At 39.5% G+C, this 21121-nt stretch overlaps 1 protein-coding gene across 6 annotated transcripts; it reads right to left on the bottom strand.

Moving 5' to 3' along the window:
* Positions 1 to 4064: 4064 nt before the first annotated feature.
* Positions 4065 to 20453, bottom strand: eps15l1a (epidermal growth factor receptor pathway substrate 15-like 1a). Of its 6 annotated transcripts, XM_079471299.1 has the most exons (28): positions 20249 to 20292; positions 19224 to 19265; positions 18984 to 19073; positions 18854 to 18901; positions 18676 to 18771; positions 18527 to 18592; positions 18307 to 18432; positions 18177 to 18236; positions 17571 to 17813; positions 17206 to 17363; positions 16941 to 17097; positions 16492 to 16554; positions 16189 to 16209; positions 15826 to 15911; positions 15326 to 15358; positions 15123 to 15195; positions 14673 to 14834; positions 14377 to 14574; positions 13788 to 13952; positions 13174 to 13279; positions 13029 to 13079; positions 11957 to 12093; positions 11822 to 11882; positions 10987 to 11069; positions 10748 to 10838; positions 8397 to 8555; positions 5665 to 5681; positions 4065 to 5006 (listed from the first exon to the last, which is right to left on the bottom strand). In XM_079471299.1, the coding sequence occupies exons 1-28, from the start codon at positions 20273 to 20275 to the stop codon at positions 4860 to 4862; spliced, it is 2766 nt and encodes a 921-aa protein (XP_079327425.1). In that variant the 5' UTR covers positions 20276 to 20292; the 3' UTR covers positions 4065 to 4859. The 6 variants fall into 6 exon arrangements, with proteins under 6 accessions (XP_079327425.1, XP_079327426.1, XP_079327423.1 ...); XM_079471300.1 differs by lacking the exon at positions 16189 to 16209 and having other exon boundaries at positions 20249 to 20453; XM_079471297.1 differs by lacking the exon at positions 5665 to 5681 and having other exon boundaries at positions 8350 to 8555.
* Between the last annotated feature and the right edge of the window lie 668 nt (positions 20454 to 21121).

The following is a 21121-nucleotide window of genomic DNA, read 5'->3' as shown; positions in this document are numbered from 1 at the left end:
CTTGCCTAGGAATAATTTTAGGGATCATTTATTTACTCAACCCCATTCCATTCCAAACTTGTATGACTTTCTTTCTTCTGCAGAACTCAAGATGACATTTTGAAGAACGTTGGTAACCAAACAACAATGGGTCCCATTGACTTCCATTGTATGTAGAACGTTTCTCAAAATATCTTATTTTGTGTTAATAGAGTCAAACGCGTTTGACGTGAGGATGAACAAAAAAAACGTGAACTACTACATTCAAAGCTGACTGTTTAATCTAACGAAAACCGCCTGCAGTGCACTATGACGCGTGACGTCGCTTTTGCGCCAGGTTGCGCCAAACCATCGAAACCCCCCTCCAATCCAACATTCCCCACACAAACACGATAACACATCACGTCAACCCCCCAAAAATCACCTCTGCACTCATCAAAACACAGTTTGCGAGACGATAATCCCAACGGATGACGGGAAACCGCATTTATTCTAACGTAATGGAAAGCGGCCATCTGGCTTACATTTCCCAGCATACCTCCGTTGACGGTCCTGGTGTCCATAAGTACACGGCAACGTCCCCAGGGCAGCGCACTCGGCATAGGGCCCTTGTTTCCCGAACCAGGCCCAGCTGATTAAATACACAAAACCAGCTCGGGTCTGGAGCTCCTCGCGCGCAGATTACTCAACGCTCTGATTTAAATCAATACTCGTTCGAGCGCGCGCCGGGTTTTCAATCATCCAAAGAGAGCGCGCGCGGCAGATCTTATTACCGAAATGAGAGCTAATGACCTATTCGAGACCCTTCCGAAGCACACGTGTGTCACATTTAACAACATATAATATTATTGGAAAACCTGAGCTCGTTTGACGTCCTTTTCGCAGAAATTCCCCGCACGTGTAGCGCGCGTAATGTGCTTTATATAATTGCCGGGGTTAAAGGTGTTTTTCGCACTTTTGGTAATAAGAAATATCAAACATTCACATCAAAACGAGTTTGTTTTTTCATTCGTGACAGCCAAATATCAAACATTAACACCAAAACGACTTTGTTTTTCCACTCGTGACAGCCAAGCGTTTTAAATAACGAAGGCGTGCGTAAACATTTGTACGATTCGAAAGGCCAGAATCCGTCTACGTGGGTTTGTAGTCACTGGTTTGATTCTCAACATCCTCGCAAAGAGGGTATAAACATTCCACGTGCACGTTCCGTTTTGTTGTCGGTATTTACAGGACGCTATTCAAGTAAAGTGAGCATTCAATCTCCTGCAAAGCAAACGGACCCCAAAACAGCCCATTTGGATACTTAGCGGTGTCATTGCATTAAATGATCAAATCAAACGCCACCTGCAAACGAATGATGCTTGACCATTTCTCAGAACGAACTTCCCTCTTTTAAAAAGACTTGAATGCAAGTGAACTCAAGGTCATAAGAGTGCATACTTATTAATTCCCCATGCACTCGACCCTGCAGAATAGGTTGATTAGATTAGGCCTATGGGCTAATTGAGAGAGTTTCCTGTAATGTTTGACAACCAGAAATATATTTGTATTCATCAATTGTTATACATTATGAAACCTAACAAACTTTTTTTGTGTTGATCTTATGATGGTTCAACTTGAAGAATGGCTTGTTCATTTGATTCATTTTATATTATATATAGGCTACATTGTTGAGCTTGTTATACTGTGGACACAGAATACAATAGCAAAACAAAAAAGGCATTTTGTTCATATATTTAGCTAAATATTTTGTATTCATATATTATTGTCAGGCCTACTATATTTCATTTATTAAAAGCATTAAAGTTGTCCTGTTCGTTCACTGACGTGACAACTTTCTACAGTTTGCGGAAACATGCACTTGCAGATTTAGGGTATTCCCACCTCAACCTGAAAATAATTTCTGGAATGGCCCGCGCTTTTATTGTTAATGAATACATTTGATGTTTAAATGGTAACTACATAAGTGACATTATTGTTTTGGTGTTATTAAATACTTTTAATATGACTAAATCCAGATATTTCCCAGTTTAAAAAGGGGAAATATGACTAATCCGAGGTGTGACGACACGCCCGAAATGCTTCCAGTCATTGAGATTAGCGCTGAGCTGATGTTACATTGTGTAAAAAGGTAAAAACGAGTAGGGCCTACAGCACGAAATTAGCTTTTTTTTGTAAATTTAGCAATGATTTCAAATAATAAATATCGTTTTGGCGCTCGGGCCCAGTGAACCGCAAGTTGCGATCGTTTTTACTTCTGTTTGTTGACGCATTTCCGAGTGAAATTTCGAATGAGAAAAGTAGTGAACTTGGCTTTCGTGTTTCTCTGCGATTTGATTGGATGTATAAACAGCCGTTGCATTTTGACATGGAACTGGCAGCAGACTGACAGTTGAAAGGGAGGGGTTAACGGATGCTCCGCCCAGGCCGTCTAACCTACGTCATTTTAGAAGGATAGTCATTACAGGAAGGAGGTGCATTTTCAGATTTTAACTAAAGATTATGAGGGCAAACGAATTTAAAAAAAGATAATGACCCACATTGATCAACTATTTATAATAAACGCTGTAATATTCCATGAAAAAATAGGCATTCATATTTTTATTTTACTGGGACTTTAAATTCAGGTAAAATGAGCATATGTACTTCAAATACACACATACTAATTTTATGTTTATATATACTTTACTGTAAACAGTACTTTAAATTACTGTTTTATTTTTACAGCTGTCATAGACATATTGTGCATATGACAAATAAACCCGAAACTTAAATACTGCACTGTTATTGATACAGTGTGGTTTCTGATTGCAAATGACCTTCTGAGGACACCGCAATAAATGCCATATAATTTAAAGATTTTCTTTGTCAGTATTTGGGCTTCTTGATGAACACACATATGGATTCAATACAAGAGCTCCATGTATCTGAAATGTTATCTTTTCTTTATTCCGCGAAACCATGGGACAGCATACCAAGCGTGAACATTTCCCAAGAAATCTAAGCATGAAATCCTTAAAATGTCTCCGGTTACACGTGTGCAGTTACTCATGTTTCATAGGACGAATATAACACGCAATATACATGGTTTCTGTATACTTTGTATGCATATGTATCAGGTTAATATCTACACAGGTGAGGGTTAAAGGCAGGCCGATAAGGAATGCATTCAGCTTGAGTTTAGCAGGACATACATATTATGACAGTAACAATTATTAAAAAAAATAAAACACTTGGGGAATAAAACAATATGAAATGAATTTACAGGTATTACAAGAAATAAAATATACAAACTATTGCACAATGGAGGTATAAAGTACAAACACAGCATAAGAAGAACTCTAACATGGGTAAAAAAACGTTTGTTTGAATTTCCAGCTGACTTTCTTGATTTTAAATGAGTGTACTACTAAAATCAAGTAAGCTAGGTTGGGTCTATCTTTGTAGAAAACCACCACACTAGTCTTTCAGTGTAAACTAGGTCCCAGGTACACATTTTTCATATTTTAAATAAGACACAATAACACTGTTTAACGTAACACTAAAATGACGGTGGGCAAAATAACACTAGCAAACTGTAATGTAATAAAAAGAGGAACAGAAAACAGAAAAAAAGGTGACTGCAAAAAAGTTACCAGTGTACAGTCACAGTTGTTCATTTTAAGAATTCACTCACAGTTCAAAGCGCCAAACATCACTCGGGCCTAAAATAAAACAATTGTGCCCGCGATGACTGACTACATCGCATTACTCATAATACTTAAATAGAACCGAGGTTGGTTTCGATTAATCAGCTAGTTTGTTTGTATACATGTATATAAAGTATGTGTGAGCTGACTGCAAATCACAAAATAACAGTAACTTCCTATTTAACTTGCATACCCCGTTGAATGTTCGCCATCGCTCACGAAGTACAACACGTCCCGTTCCAACTACGTGTGCGTTGAATAAATATTTTTCTAATTTGATTGTGCTTACTGCTACCACTGCAAGTTTAACATTTGATCATATGTCAATTTACAGAACTTCCCTTATAAAGCACCGCAAATGCGAAAAGGCCTACACATCCCGCTTGGGCCCACTAGCAAAAGCAACACGTTTGAACCTACCGAATCCTAATAACGAAATTGCAAATCTAAACAGAAACTAATGTAAATAGCAAACAAATAAAGTCTGGTTTCTGCTTAGTAAAGTAAGGTATCTGAGACACTCAGAAAAACAAAGGTGTAACAGTTGATTCGGTAAATTGATAAGTTGGTTTCGATCTGAATCAAACGCTGCTTCGTACGACACTTACATATAACAGAAATTCACAATGCGGGTTATTCAGTTTCACGTCACCTTCAGACGTTTAGTCTGCCAGGCGCTGCTCTAATTCCAGTGTGTACCGGTACAGACTATAGCAGGAGTCAGTAACTTATTATTTACGCAGACCGTCTTTATCAACGTACCGTATACTGCAATTGAGTTGGAATTAAGTGCCTTTCTTCAATGATGGTAAGGAGTGTTGTCATGGAAATTCAAGTCCTGGGATTTAAACCTCACAGGCCTTTTTAGTGGTCTTTTATCCACCAATTGGTGCCGATAATGGCCTGTGTAGACCCACAATGGCTTTAAACATCCATTGCTCTGATTACATTCCCACTCACCCAAACATGCTTTAAATAAACTCTTAACGCAGTGCATGTAGAATGAATGAGCTGATACACAAACACTAAAGGATAGAGGTTTTACTGTCAGGGACCCTGCCCACTTGCATTGAGTCTATCTTGGAATATTCACACACACACGCACGCACGCACGCACGCACGCACACACACACACTCGATGCTGTAGTGTACAGAGAGGGTGGATCAGAGGGGAAGTGGTGGGCGGAGTCAAGCGTTGGACATCTCGGCTTTGCTGAGAGCGATTGCCAGCTCCAGATCTTCCTGCTCCTGTTGCCGAAGTCTCTTCAGCCGCTCTCGCTCCGCCCGCTCGCTTTCTCGCTTCGCCCACTCCATCTGCTGGGCTTCATTCCCAAACTGAGCCGGAAAACAGGAATACGGCACATTAACGCTTGTCGGTACCCTGTTTGGGTTTGAAAAGTGGTGTGCATCGCATGGATCTGTGTTGGGATCTGAATTGACGACATTAAGGTGTGAAACTACATTTGCGGTGCTGTGCAATAAAACGGTTTCTAAAATTACAAAATGAACAGTCAAAACAAATATTAAATATACACAAGTATATACAACAAATAAGCTATGTCATGTTTTCATCTGGAGTATTTGTCATTTTAAATGTTTGACTATGGCGCGTAAATGAAACTTGACCGCAATGATCTGTGCAGAATTTCATTTTAAGGGCGAATTAAATTGTGGGGTCCACGACAATGACTTAATCATTGAATATTTGCAAGACATCACAGACCCCATTTACATCCACATGACTGCCGCATCACAGGCACATTGTCCAATTCATTGTTCTTTTGTACAGAATTGTATGATAATTATCTTAATAATAATTAACAAATATGGATGGCAATTGGAAAATCATGTGTATGTAAACATGGTTAATAATGTACACTGTGTAAGAAAGCATGCACTGTTGATATTTAAAGCTACGTGTCACACTATTTGGTGTCCTTCGGTTTCAATACTAGAACATTTTAGATTCACACATTTTTCACACATTTCTTACCTTGATTCGCTCAGTTCCTGCAAGAGAGGAATGAATTACAAAAAAACAAAAGATATTTACACCAAACCACCATCCACCCAACTGTAACCACACCCACGTACACAGATGCTGATTGGACACCAACAGACCACTACCACCGAGGACTCATGATGGACCTTTTTTAATTGGTCGCTAAAAGCGATTATGTCATGGACAGGAGAATGAACATGCATTGATCTCGTGCAGAAAGACAATGACAGAAGGAAAAGACATTACAAAGCTTTTCATTGATAGCTATAAATTGTGTACAATGCCATAGGCTTCTAACATATGCAATACATCATGCAAACAAGAGTTGACCATGAGTGAATGGAAGCAATGCTAAACCATCCTGGAAAAAATTAAAATGTACATCATGTCTCGATCAGTTTTCCTAAAAGAGCATAAAAGAATTCAGCTGAACTATATAAATCTTTTTTTACATTTTCCTATGAAGACAAATGTTTTTGTTTTATATTTTTGGAGTATTAGTCAGACTTTTTTCTTCATAGAAAATTGGGACAAAAAAGCCACATTTAAAAAATTTTACTAAACATTTGATGTAAGTTGTAAAAGTTTTATACAAAGAAATGATAACGAATCAGAGATGGTTTAGCAGGTCCATTGCCCGAGTCAAGCACAGCGATGCGAAGCACAGAGGGCAGGCTGAATGATGATGATGATGCTGCTACAGCAAACACGGTGACTCTAGGACCAAGCGGCTTTGCATTTTAACACTGGAGCTAAAGACTGAACCGAACCCATGCTGACATCAATCCCAGCCTGTACGCTGAGTAGTGATACTGTCGTTTCCCATGTCAATCCATCGCCCCTAATCGGCCTTTTTGAACAATACTTTTGAAAATGTATTTATAATACCAATAAGGTTTTTTTCTGTGGATGTGTGACCACACCAAAACACAAGCTGTCCACAGTACAACAAGTGGAAACTTGTGACTAATAATAGATCTGTGAAAACCGCACGAGTGTTGAGAGAGCACTTGAAAAAATAATGAGGGATAGATAGATGGAGCATCCTCCTGAAATGATCCACAGACGTCAAAATAAAGTAAGGAAGGAATGAAGATAAGATTTGCAGGGAAAGAAAGAGCTAGGGTTGCAAGGATGGAAAGAAAATGAAAAACAAATAAAGAAAGGCAGAGAGAAAAAGAAAGAACAAAAGAAAAAGAGTGAAGGAGGTTGCAGGAAAAGAAGAGGGAGGGAAAGAAAGAGGAATAAAATAAAGGGTTGAAGGTAGATAACCAAAAAAGCAAGAGAGACTGGGACAAGGAAAGAGTCTTGCGGACGAGCCGTTTATACTAACGCGCACACACAAAGCCTGTCATACTCGTGCATCTCTATCGCATGCGGCGCGTCTCCCAGAGGAGCCATTTAAACTCACACAGCCTTTTCTTAATGCTCGTTTATAGTACTTGAGTCCAAGCGCATCTGGCAATATGGACGAGACTTGACGCACATGCTGTGTCAACTCATGCCTGGCTCCGCGTTTCAAACTAATGTTAATTCTATCTAACTGTTTTGCTAATTTTACTTGGATGAAATTAAACCAAGCTAATTTTCTACTTGTTTTTAAATCCCAAATATGAATAAACCTGCATATGTAGCCTATGTACTATATTAATAATTCACTAACACAATAGAACATTTTATGAATTCAAGGGTTATAATGGGAGTTGTATTTATTTTAATGGAAACTGTAATAGTGTCCACTGGTATTTGTATTCTATTGGTGTGATGTAATCTGGTAGTTGGGAACCAATAGAACAACAGTAAATCCTATTTGAATAACGCCCAAAACACAATAAAAATAGGAATTTTGTAATGGTTTTAATGGAAACAATCTGTAATGTTTTTTTCGTTTCCTTCCAGCAGGGTAAATACTGAAATGTTCCCTGAATCGCACAGCGAAATAAAGAAAGAAAAGTGAGAGGCATGAAATTAAAAAGTAAGGGTAAGAGAAACAGAAACGGAGGGAGAGGTGAATTTAAAAAAGAGAGTGAGGAAGGAAAGAAGGAAACTTCAAGGAATCTCCTCAAATGTTTCAAATTAGCCAAATCGGCCACAAAATGTCGTAAAGCAAAATGCTGACATCAGCACACAGATCCTACTATAAACACTCACAGTTACCATTTACAATCAAATACTGATATAAAAAGCATTCACTTGTTAGCTTTTAAAAGTGCTTTTTTGTTTTTAGAAAACAAACACAATTGCATAAAAACAAAAACAAACAAGACAGAAAAACAGCAGGAAGCCGAATTAGCTTATAGCCAAGAGCGCTTGGAATCCCCAAGTGTGACTACTCGTCTTCCCGCAAGCCCATGCAAGAGCTGAGCAATACGACAGATGACATCATAGCCATGTGTGTCACAAACAACCCAGAGGTGATGTCTGGCTGCTTGAATTAGGGCTCATCATCCAAACGTTCTGTGTGTTGGTGAGAGTTAATCACAGATAGCAAGACATGGAGGAAATAAATGAGTAGCCGGCACAAGGCGACAGACTCGATCAAACAGAAGCCAATGGAGCGGTCTGGCCTACAACACCCCGCCCTTTTTAAATTTATGAATTTCTTGGTTGATTTGGCCTTTTTGGAAAGTAACATGTGGTTTGGACAAGAGAAGAGTATCACTATGCTCAACTTACAGAGCTGAAGTCTGCAAAACCCAATGTAGAGTCTTTAGAGGCTTTACTTGAAGCAGGTGGACCGAATGGGTCTTTGCCACTAAACGGGTCTCCCGGCCCTTTTTTACTCTGAAACGGATCGGCCGGGTCGGCGCTGAAAGGCTGGAAAGGATCCGTCGTCTTGGGAGAATCCGCGGAGCTGGGCATGTTTACTGGAGTGCTCTTGCCTGAAAGATTGAGAAATAAGTAAATGACTTTTATTGGTCAAAGTGAGGTTGATAAAATACAAAATAAAATAGTTAACGCTGTGTAAAGTGAAGTGTAAAGTGACAGGTGCGGTCCCTAAATCCCTGAGGGCACAATGAAGATGTTACATAACGTCGCCCATTTGAACTTACAATCTTTCGGTTCTCATCCCAGATCTTTAACCACAACGGCCACACCACCCCTGCATCTTGAAAAAAAAACACGAGAAGTGCAACGTTCCCACGATTCTCACCCCTAAGATTGATTCATATAACAAATGTACAAAAACATTTAAACCCGCTGAAACTAGCCTCTCTATTGACATCTCCGTTTGAAACAGCAGGTCACTTTACGTACTTCTCTTCGGTCTCGATTCTGTCAAAATGATAAACCATAAAATTACATAAACCTTGGAAACCTGTGGATGTAATCTGATCTCATTTCTCCACAAGCTCAACCTAAAAACTCACTGGTGGTTGAAGCTTGTGTGATGCGGTAACTATCTTTACTAAAGCGAAAGAACACATCACTTTCTTATCCACACACACCCATACAGTTCAAAGATTTCACTTATCTTGCAGGAAAAAATCGTCAAAACTAATTTACACATTTGTGCTGACAACGCCATCATACAGAAAGCTGGCGAGGCCGTTCAGCTAAAACAAAAGACACATATGTGTACTTTTTTTCCTCTCTGCACTGTTTGCAAAGTCTGGCATTCTCTTGCTCGTGAGAACTGTGAACTGGTTGCTGGTTCCTCTTAAGGTGTTAACCGCATAGTCAATATGGCTGTTATTTATACCAGACCAGCAATCAGTTTTTCTCTATCAGTAAACGGAATTGTAAACCGCGATAAAACCCCACCCTGCGGGGGGGGGGGAACCGGTCAAAAACAAGCAGTGCTCTTCAATGAAACGACATTGATAATGATGGCAAGGATCAATAATATATACTTGTGTCGGTTTATTTTTGTATTCTAGCGCTGTTGGTTGGAATGCATTGACTGATTGTTTGAAACAAATTCAAGAAGAAGGTTCTTTCAGAAGAGAAGTTAAGAAATGCCTTTTTAACTACGTTTTTAGAAGTTATTATGCGATATGCTGATGTGTGTTATTGATTTCACTCCCATTATGACCTGCTCGTCCATTTTTGAATACTGAGGACCACAATGGAAATAAGCCTTTGGCTTTTTTGTGTATTCTATCCTCAACAGTTTTTAAAATGTGTATGGTATGGTCTTTTGGGCTTGATTGTACTTGTTTTAATTTTTATTGACATACAAATAAATAAAAATAATAATTAGCACAAAGGTAAAACAAAACACTCGGTTGTGGCAGCTAGGCCACACAACCCACTTAAGTGTGCAAACACACACAGGAAGTGGTGCGGGGTGTGTATATGAGCGCATCGCGCTGGCAAGTGCAGGCTAACCGCACATCATCCAAGCGTGTTAGATATACCACCCTAAACACACCGAGCTAACCTTCTTCTCTAACCTCCATAACCAACTTTAATCTCTGTCACATCAGGAAAACACTCCCCTGTTTTCTAGGATGAAACGAAAGACTGTGAAAAAGTGAGCTGCACAGATTCGCCTCCGACTAAAGACTGCAGAGAGTAAACCGTGCTGGTGTCTTCCATTCAGGGGTTAAGAATTATGCCCGAGATCAAACTATAGCACATTTTTTAGAAACATGCTTAGCTTAACATCTTGTCCATTTTTATCTCAACCACAATATCCTGTTGACATCTAAGGGAAGATGAACCAGGATGTATGAAATATCAATGTGGACAATCAAAACTCTTGCTTTACCTGTAGTACCAGTTTCTCAGAATGTTTTTGTTTGTTAACTATAAGACGTGTGAGCTGATGTTGACATATTTTTGCAAAAATGTTTCACAACACCGGTGGAGATCAATATTCCTGTACTATGCTGATTTGTATCTTGAATCTTAATACCAAGAACAAATAGAAAGCTATACAAAAGAACTCTTCACCTTCATATTGTCAGCAGTGTCTCTTGTTGTGCTGTCTACTGCCCCAGATTGTTTATTTGCAATGATTAATTTTGAGGCTTTCTTAAGCTCACTATATAGATGTCTTAAATAGCCATAAATGCAAGTTTATAAAAGGGTTTCTTTATGGGACAGTAGAGAAAGTTGAAATGCTCACCGCTGGGTGGTTTGGGCCGTGGCGGTATGCTTTTCTTGGGCGGGAGGGCTGGCATGTCTTGCTTCCGGCTGAAGGGGTCATCTACAAAGCCCTACAATTTAACCACAGCAGCAAGAAGTTTCATGCCATCAGCCACATGTTGCAAATGCCGCAAATAAAAAAGGCACAATCGAAACCACATCTAACGAATAATACACTGCATGTGCGAGAGAAAGTTAATTGATAAATTTGCTCTCTACCTTTGACATTTGGCTGAAGTCGGCAAATCCACTGTTACCGCCGAACGAACTGCTTCCGAACGGGTCCAATGTTCCAAAGTAATCTGGAAATGACACGGTAAACAAACTCTCAGTGCATCCGAACAAATGTGGCCAAACCAACAATACACACAGTCTAATTCTAGTCAGCTAGTTTTTAAATAGCCTGTAATATTGTGTCACAAATAAGGTTTGCAGTTTTGACATAGTCTATGATTACTTTACATTATACTCGCCCTTTATTTAAAAGGAATGAAAAACTGTAATTGCTTTGGGCGAAAACACGTCAAGTGTGTGTATGAAGGGATCAAAACATCCAGTTTACATTTGTGGCATTGCAGTTAGAACCCATGTGATATTTGAAGCCACAAAAAATAAAATAAAAGAAGCAGCCTGAACCAATCAGATACAAGCATCTTTTTTTCCACTTCATGAATTCAAAGCAACTTTGTTTTTGTTTTTTGTACGACCCACATGTTTGGAAAAAAAAAGTCAAGCGTTTCCTGGCACTGCCTCATTGTCAAATGCAGATCTGCAGAAGAAAAAGCAGAAGAATGTCACAGCCCCTGTTCGCTGCTGCATGGGAACCATCTTGACAGCTTCTTCACATGTATTCTCTCACAGAGCTCTCAGTGGTCTTCAGAAAAAAAAGAGCGTTGTAACTGGGCACGAGGTGTGAAATGATCAGCCTGCTCGAGCGTGTAATTCACCCTGAGCGAAAACAGCTTTTGCTGTTTCTAGCTGATGCCAGATCCGTTCGAACGTGAGAAGAGGCTGATCTTTAAAAGAAAACAAAGTGATTCAGCAAAAAGACTACCTTGGCCTTTCGGTTTTGGGCTGGTGGAGATGAACGGGTCGTTGCTTGGGAAGTGATGACTCTACAATCAGAAGAAAGGAGATGAGAATTGAAACATTACAAATTCAAACAAGAATTTTTTAGATGACTTTCTACCTTTGAGGGAAGGGTGGCGCTTTTGCTAAAAGGATCGGATTGGCTGAACGGGTCCGGCTTGGAAGGCTTCTTAAAGAAATCTTCAGAGGAGGTCCTAAAGGGGTCGGCCTCTTTGAAAGGATCTCCTCCGAAAGGATCTGCAAGAATTCCCATCGTTTTGGTTAAAATTTTTAACGTTGCTTATTTGTCTATGTGGGTCATTCCATATCAACTCAACCAGAGGTCCCCTGCTCAATTGTTTTTCTATTTTTACAGAAGCAAGACCAACATCTGGAGTGATGTTAAAAAACGTATGAAATACCACCAATGAATGGTTAACATTCTAACAAACTAACATCCTTCTATCATCTATTGAAACCCACAATAATATTTATGATACCAGCAAGCTGATCAGATGTAAATTTTCACCACATTTGACATGTAAGCAAACTTTCATCAGTTTTCGAGCATCTTCATCAAGATTATAACAAACGGAGCGATTCCTCACATCATCTGTGATTGGTCCACAATTAACAACATCCCTAAAATTTACCTAGAACTCAAAGAAATATAGAATCTCATAAATGAAATATTCAGAGCTAGTTAATGTGCCTTATTTTTGACAGTTAGTCAGTCCCAAAAGGACACTAAAATGATTATGTTTAGTGCAGTTGTTTTAATAGAAAGAAAAAAGGATACATTTCTAGTTTCAAACATTCCTCTTTAAAAGTAGCGAAGTGACAGATTGTTAAAAAAAATTCTCACATTTAGTTTTTGATGACTGAAAATGTGTCCATTTTAACAGTTTTCTCATGAAGCCACATTTAGATCCTCATTTCTCTAGGACTAGGACAGTTTAAAAAACATGTGAAGGACATTTAAATATCATCATTTACATGATATACTCACGTTTCAAGAGTCTTTTATTACTGAGGGGGAACTGTGCAAAGGTATCTGAACACTTTTGTGAAACATTGTGCCCAAATTGGGGTGCAATGCACGATTTAATAAAACACATAAAAAACTTTCTCATAAGGTACCAGTTGCACGCATGATCTTAAATATTTGCAATGCATTCAGAAGTACCAAATACCTGCCACTGTTGAGGGCTGCTTTGAGAAAGGGTCATTCTGGAAAGGATCACCTATAACAGAACAGAAATAAAGATGGAGATGAGCAAGTTAGACATCGCCATAGCCAGTAGGGTAATCCGAATGAAACAGGACATGGGTCATCACCTTTGAATGGGTCTGTTTTAAAAGGGTCCTCAGACTGGAATGGGTCCGTGTGCATCTCCTGAGGAGTGCTGTTGAACGCAGCCGTCTTCACCTTGAAAGGGTCTTCCTGCAACCAGATAAAACATATGATCTTTACCTTAAAGGCAGAATTCTTGTCTCATATGTTTTATACTTTAGCATGACAACAGCCTTACCAGCCGTCATAATGAACAACACACTTTTAACACAAAATGCACAAGAAACAGGCCACCGACATGTTATAGGAATCTTTGAGTGTATTTCAACAATTTGTGCAGTTTTTCAACTACTCAGCTGTTCCAAATAGCAGCCGCAACACAAAAAGCTCTGTTGAAAGTGTTGGGTTTCCAAATTGCACCTTTGCATGCGAGGCATAACCTCCAGAAACCAAAGAATGTCAAAGAGAATTTGTCACAATTTCTTTTCATAGTATGCAGACACTGCAGTTAATGATTGTTTAGAAACGCTCAGTCTTGTATGAAGCCTTTGAACAATATCAAAGTGACACCGTGTATGATTCTGTAACGTGGTCATAAAGAAACTGAACAAACAAATCTGTATAGTCAGAATTGTGTACATCACAAAATAAGTCTCACCATAGCCCCAAATCCTCCGTTCTCCTTCTCAGGGAACCCCTCGCTCATGTCGGCCAGGTTGGTCATGCTGCCCCCGTGGGTGCCGTTCAGAGTGCTGCTGTACTGCTCAATATTCTTGCTGATCTCGTGCTGGCTGTCCTGAATCTGAGACAGTTTGCTCCGAGCCTGTGACGCACATTACAGATACACAGTTTTTAGGGATGAATGCTTAAATAAACAACACTTTTGGTTCTGAAAGTTGTTAAAAACAGTTGTGTTTGACTTCATTGGTAAATGTATTTGCATGGTGGAAGTGATAAAGTTTTTCTGACATTTGTCACCCCCTAGCTAACACATGACGCAATGCACTCTGTCTCTTTTGGAGACATACAGCAGCTTTGTATGAGGACTAAAATGTAAGATTTATAGCCTTCAGATTAAAATGTAAGATTCTAGTGTCTATTAAAATAAACACTTAGATAAACACACAAGTCAAACATCTCCACTATTTGTAATGGCAATAGTTATAGTAATATATACTATTATAGTATAACAACTAGTGAGCCAATAATAACAAGATTTACAGATATTTATTGTAAGTGAACTGAACCTGGTTGATCTCATCTTGCGTGGCTTTGAGGGACTTGATAATAGTTTCTAGCTGAATCCTGCCAGCTTGTAAGCTCTGCTCCAGCTGAGCCTCCTCATGCTGCAGACGGTTCAGATCGGCCTTGGCCCGGCCCAGTTCCTCCTCTTGACTCTGCAGGTCTGACTCCTGCGAGTGAATCTGACTCTGTAGGGACGTGATCTAAAAACACAGAGAGGATCGGTGAAGTTAAATCAATCAACTCAACTCAATTTTCTTTGTTCTGATCTTCTAGCAATACAAGATGGATTGATGCTCACCATTTGCGACTCTTCCTGGCACTTCTGTCGTACGTCGTTGAGCATGTCCTCCAGCTTTGCCTTCTGCTGGTCCATCTCCTCCAGCCGGTCCTGGGCGTCCTGTTTCTGGGCCTCAAGTTCTTGAAGGGTGGACGTCTCTCGGTCCAGATCGTTCTGCATGTCCTGTTAAAAACACATTGCAAAGACACTTTACATTTATTTTCTAACACACTGAAAATGAATTGAGACTGATCGTGACATTTTGCCTAGCATGTACCTTCCACAGGAGTTCAATACCTTCAATAACACTTTTCAAAAATTTCTCATTTAAAAAAAAGTCTGAGCGCCCCCTTGTGTCAACTTTCAGAATATATGGATAAATGTTCATTTTGAGTAAATTAAATTGAACATCACTCTCTAAACCCATATTGCTTTAACCACTACACAATTCCTTTCCGTTTTTAAACTTACCTGAACTTCTGTGGTTTTGTGTCTGATGGCCTCTTCTGTTTCTCTGATGTCCTGTTCCAAAGTGTATTTCTCTCTGTGGGAAAAATAAAAAAGACACAACAACCTTTAGCGACCATACCACACAGAAAATCACTCGTACCCGCCTCCTTCACAGACACCATCACACACGAAAAAGAACCGTGACAGCCATAAGAGGGCTTTACCTGAGCGTCTCCCAGTGTGTGAAAGCAAGAGTACTTATGCAGCATGAAGAACAAGCAATGAAAAAAAAAAAAGTTTGTAAAAATGTGTTAAACGGACACACATGGAGGAGCAAGGGGTGATGATCAGAGAGAGGAAACACGTCCACCACCAAGAACTTTCTGGTACCTCTCCTCTCTGCCTTTGAAGTTTGCATGTTAAAATCTATTGAGGTAAATGTTCAGAAACGACAGATTCACTGGGTTTGATGGGGTGGGTGGATGACAAAAATGGAAGATAATAATAAATAGCGATGCGAGATTTAAACAACTTGGGCATTTAAAAAAACTAAAGCTACAAAAGCTGCAGAGAGCCAGAATATTATTTAATGTAACTCCAACTGTGTTCAGCTGAAAACGGGAAGTTGAGTCAATTATGAGAATTATAAATAGAATATGATATAAAAAATGTACATTGTTTGTACAGTTCCCAGTCGACTCTGAAACCCAGCGTGTTGTATTACCTCTGCAGCTGTGCGATCTCTTGACTTATATCGTCCAGTTCTTTGATCCCAGTGAATTCGCCAGAACCCACAGAGCTGGAGCTGTCCTGTGTGACGGGAGAAAACGGTCAATACTGCGGCTTTCATCGGACACATGATACCACAACACCAAAAACACACACGGAAGGGTAGAGGAACATCAAGAAGCCACCACACAGGAGCAGAATGAGACGTCCTCCACCTCTACGATCAATACAAGGGGAAGTCAAGAAACGGCAGCATTCACAGCACTGGACCTGTCACAAATGCTTTCCGACTCCACGTCTTTGCTAACAGCCCACCGAAAGCATTTGTTTTGTCTTTTGTTTTTTCTAATTTACCTACCCATAACTTGAACATTATTGCCTGAATTTAGCCAGTGATAAAGGCATAAACATCAGCAGCGTTAAAATATGGATAGAGAGGAAAACAACATTATATAATATATTCTATATTCTAATGCCGGACTTTACAAAAAATACGATATTTTACCAATGTTAGTGGCTCTCTTGCTGTCTATTTAAAACACAATAAATACAATTTGAATCTACTTAACATCAAGGGTTTGCTCATCGCTCTAAGCTACCAATGAGAAACTGACATCCGTACAAAAATGAATACACATGATAGGCAGAAAGAGATTTTTACCCTGCGCATCTCGGACAACGCAGCCATCTCAGAGCCAACTGGTGTCATATATCCCGATAGACTCTGAAAAGAGAGAATGCAAAGTGCTGAATATTGACAAGTGATTTACAAGTGAAATATGGGTTGTGTTTACTTTATGCTGATTTTTATAGCTGTCTACAGCTGTCTGTATCATCTTTTAGTACAAAACAGTTGAGCTGATGGGTACGATTTTGCAAAATAAGTTAACTTGATGCCATTTGACTTCAAACTAAGTACATTATATCACCTGAAACTTTGTGTTATAAACAGAAGTTATTAACCGCAGTTTACAATACTTTACATATAATAACCTTTTACATATAATATTTTACACTTGAAATATTTACAATACAAAAATAAGACAAGATTGTTTCCATTCCTTTATTAATAAGAATTTATTTGATTTGAATCCAATAAGCTTAACTCACAGGCCCTGGCGTGCCACGTTCCGATGGCGGTATCATATCCGGAGTCAGAGCCTGTGGTGGGTCCAAGCCTTTGCTAACTTTCAGCTGAATCAGATGCATGGCTAGAGAGAACTGCTCACGCGTGAGTTTGCCCATTTGTCTGGTGTCCGCCAAAGCCCTGAAAGAAGTAAAAAGAAGTCATGACGTGGCTAAACAGGAAGTGGGAGGAAAAACACTATTTGTGAAAACAGCCTATGTGAGGAAAAAAGCCACTGCTCGAAAGTACCAGATATGTGCCAGGGTATTTTGAGGAAGCCCGGAGTGCAAGAAGATTTCAATGACTTCTTGGCCGCTGACGAACCCGTCGAGGTCTGTGTCTGTTTTGAGGAAGATGTCGTCATAGCGGCTCCTGTCTGTGACCGGCACCACCCAGATTATAGAATGCTGATGAGGGGAGTAAGAATAACAAATTGGGCATTCTTCTTACGTACAACACCATTATCACAAAAAGTATCATGTGAAGTAACTGCTGTATTAGTTGAGATGCAAATTTTCTGCAAATATTTGCAATTCCATTCAGACAATTCAGCATTGAAACCATCTTCTAAATTCAGACTTTTAAGACACTAGACAGGCAATAAATGTGTTAACCTGTGATGATTTAATGGTGTGTTTTGGAGACAAACTCCCGGCACTGTTTAGGGAGTTCATGCTGCCGTGAGAAGGAGTGGACCGCAGACTGTCCTTTGGAGGTGGGGGGCTGCCTGGCAACACTGGTACCATGCCCGACAGAGAACCTGATGATTTCTTTCGTTTGGATGGAGGGATAAGGGAGGAGGGCAGAACAGAGGGCACAGGCTCCTTCTCCAGGGTGCGGTACACCAGATGCATAGCCTCGACAAAGAAGAATTTAGACAGTTTTATCCATCTTGGTTTCTTCAAATTCTAGCTGATATTACTTCCATATAACAGTCCCACTAAAAATACACAATCAAGTCACGCGCGCTATATTGTGGGATATCTTATTATGTTATTGTTATCAGCCACTGTACAGTACCCTGCACAGCATGCTCTGTTTGTTTAGGCAAATATTGTCAGTCATCCAGGCCTTTCATGCAAAATCTGCATACTTGCGCACAACGGTCATACGGTAGTAACAGAAAAACTGATTTTCTATGCTTTTCATTTTGAAACTAGCCATTGTGAAAATAGCCATTGTTTGCTATGTTTATTATATTACAAATAATAATCACTCACCACTGCAAACTCATCTCTGTCCAAGTGTCCATCTTTGTCTATGTCACTCAAATCCCATACCTGATCACACGAGAGATTCATTACAGTCTGTCTACAGTTTATAGAAAAAGTGCTTTGCGTGAATTTCTACCTTTCCAAGAACATCCACAGGTAGTTTGGAGTTTATCAAGACTGGTTTGACCTTCTCACCCGACAGTAGTCCATTTACTGGAGCAAGACTTTCAAAAATACCATCAAACTTGCTCTTTTCCTCAGGCTGAAATATAAATTGAAATAAAGCTTCGTGAACTAAGATTCATAATAATCCCATATGCCAAAAAGCTAAAAAATCTACGTTCAAATTTGCGTACCCGCACAGCCCAATGACTTTCATTGGACGATGTTACAGAACTTAGCGATGGGCTGCTGTGATCCTTCTAGAAAATAAATAATGAAACCTTAATATTCTTGACATTAGAATGGCAAACACTCATCAACAGAAGGGTAAAAGGAGACTCACGAATTTAGGAGGGGGAACGGAGAGGTTTAAGCAGTTAAGACTGATGTCGTGGCCACTCTGTGCGCAAGCCACGAGTCTCAGTGCAACATAGAATCCCTTATAACAAACCACAAGAAAAAGATATCAATATTTCAATCATTTTCAGAATGTAGATGATCCAAGATATACAGAAGTGTACCTGTTTATCCAAGAAACCTTTGCCATCCGGATCGGCTAAATCCCAGATCTGAGAAACAAATCAAACGGCCATTCTTGAAATACAATGCTCACCACTAAAGAAAATATTAACATTTTACCAAAACACCTACCTTCCCTAAAGTGATGTCTGGCAGACCCGATTTCTTCAAGAACAGTGCAGCCTCCGTGGGTCCAACCCTACCAGTGTTTCCCGGGTCCACCTTCAAAACCAAACAGAAAAGTAAATATTGACTTCACAATGAAGAGTTTCAGAGATGAAATCTGATTTGTCTATGTGACCACAGTACATTGAACCATAATGCATCCAGTTACAAATAACATCCGGTCGGCATACATTCATTTGACATTACCTGTCTGTAATAATTTTCATATACAGGGTTCCCGCTTGACAGCTAGGGTGAACGGGAAGAGAGGTATGAGAAAACAGAGCATCAAGCGAACCCACAACTTTTGCATTGCTAATGCAATGCTCCTCCAGCTGAGCTACAGGAACCTTTTGCAAATTAATATTTGACACAATTATTAATCAATATCAAAAATACATTGAATACACACAATTATGTACAATACAAACATACATGTTGTATATTATGCATATATTATAAATTCAGTTTGACGTTTGAGACCTCCTGCTGGTAATGCACGTCGAGTCCATTTATCTAACTGAACGGTCAGAGAACTGCACAGCCGCTTTATGAAATCCATCATGCAAATTTAGTTGCAAATCTATAATCCTACACTTAAAAAGTCCCATAAATAAAAGTAAACGCGTTTTATATCCATTACACTTGTATTAAGTGCTTCATTGAAAGCCTTCTAATGCTTACTGACGTTAATTCCCATTACTGCTAAGCTAAACTAGCGGTTCAACACCCGTCTACGTCAGATAATAACTGTTATTAAATGTTACAATGTTCTCCATTGCCGTTTTATAGGTTTCCTTATTCCATTAAAAATTATGAACATATTCTGAATGTGAACTTCTACATACAGCGTAAAAAAACAGTTTTCGGCATATAAACTGTATTGCGGCTAGCTTGTGACATCAGTTAAACCCCGCTAGATGTATTTCTCGTTCACGTAACTTCCTGATATCTTTATAGGTTTATTTGACGAACATTGTATCAAAAATATCATTAAAATGCATGTTATTTTCCTCATATATGACGTCAGGTAAGAGATAAAAAGCCCGCTAGTCGGCTAGCAAACTGCACCCGATTAACGAGGCCCGTGACATTTTACAGTTAAACGACGTTAAAGCTGACCGGTAACATCGATAACGGGATCAAGGAATCACTCGTCCACAGACTCGTTCTCTGCATGTCTGTGTTTGCCTCAAAGCGTCTCGTAAAATGGATGTTTTATCTGTTTTTACCTGAGTGAGGGTCGCGAGCGCTGCCATCTTTTCCCTGTTGCTGCGGAAACGGAGGGAGGGGGAAAAGCGGAATGTTCATCACATAACGCTACACGACCAAGCGGGTCAGGTGTGGTTTTCTAATGCTAAATATCTGTCAGTCCTAATCCAGAAAAGCAGACACAACATTTGCGTGTGTATTAATTTATAATCGCGAGGCCAAGTCGCTTTAAAGGGATAGTTCAGACAAAAATGGAAACGCTTTCATCATTCCCTCACCATCACGTCATTTCAAACCTGTATGGCTTTCTTTTTTGTGTATGAGACCACACAAAAGTCACATTTTCTCAGGCTATATTCTGTTGTGTTAGCCTGAAGAAATACAGTTTTTGGGTTTCACTACATGGTGCATAAATTATTTGTGGCCGAACTATCCCCCGAGACTTAACGAGTCTCATTCATTCAAAGGTTCGGGATGATATTTTAACGAAATTAACGATTATTTTCTAGCTTTGACTCTTATTTCGTCCATTCTGTTTAAAGTCGAAAAGTTTAAGCAGATTCCTTTAAAAAAATAACTGGTAAAATATTAACAATAAACGACACGCAATAACGTAAATAAGCAGTGTGCAAAATAAAATAAACAAGGAAAAAATGCTTTTATATATAATTTATGACCCCGATAAACGATGTCGATATTAAGATGGTATCACAGGCTGTCAAATCCATTAGAGATCCATTCAAAAACGCTCATCCAACAAGAGTGTTGATTGGCCGAGCGCGTCTCGGGGACGATTCCTATTGGCCGCGCCGCCCTTCCGCTTCGCCCCGCCATTGGAACCTAGAAACAGCGCCACAATTTATTTTCAAGTAGTTGCATTTCAAAGCTTCGGG

The sequence above is a fragment of the Barbatula barbatula genome, assembly GCF_947034865.1.
Source record: "Barbatula barbatula genome assembly, chromosome: 13".
Classification (NCBI taxonomy): Eukaryota; Metazoa; Chordata; class Actinopteri; order Cypriniformes; family Nemacheilidae; genus Barbatula; species Barbatula barbatula.
This window is presented reverse-complemented; position numbering and strand designations above follow the sequence as displayed.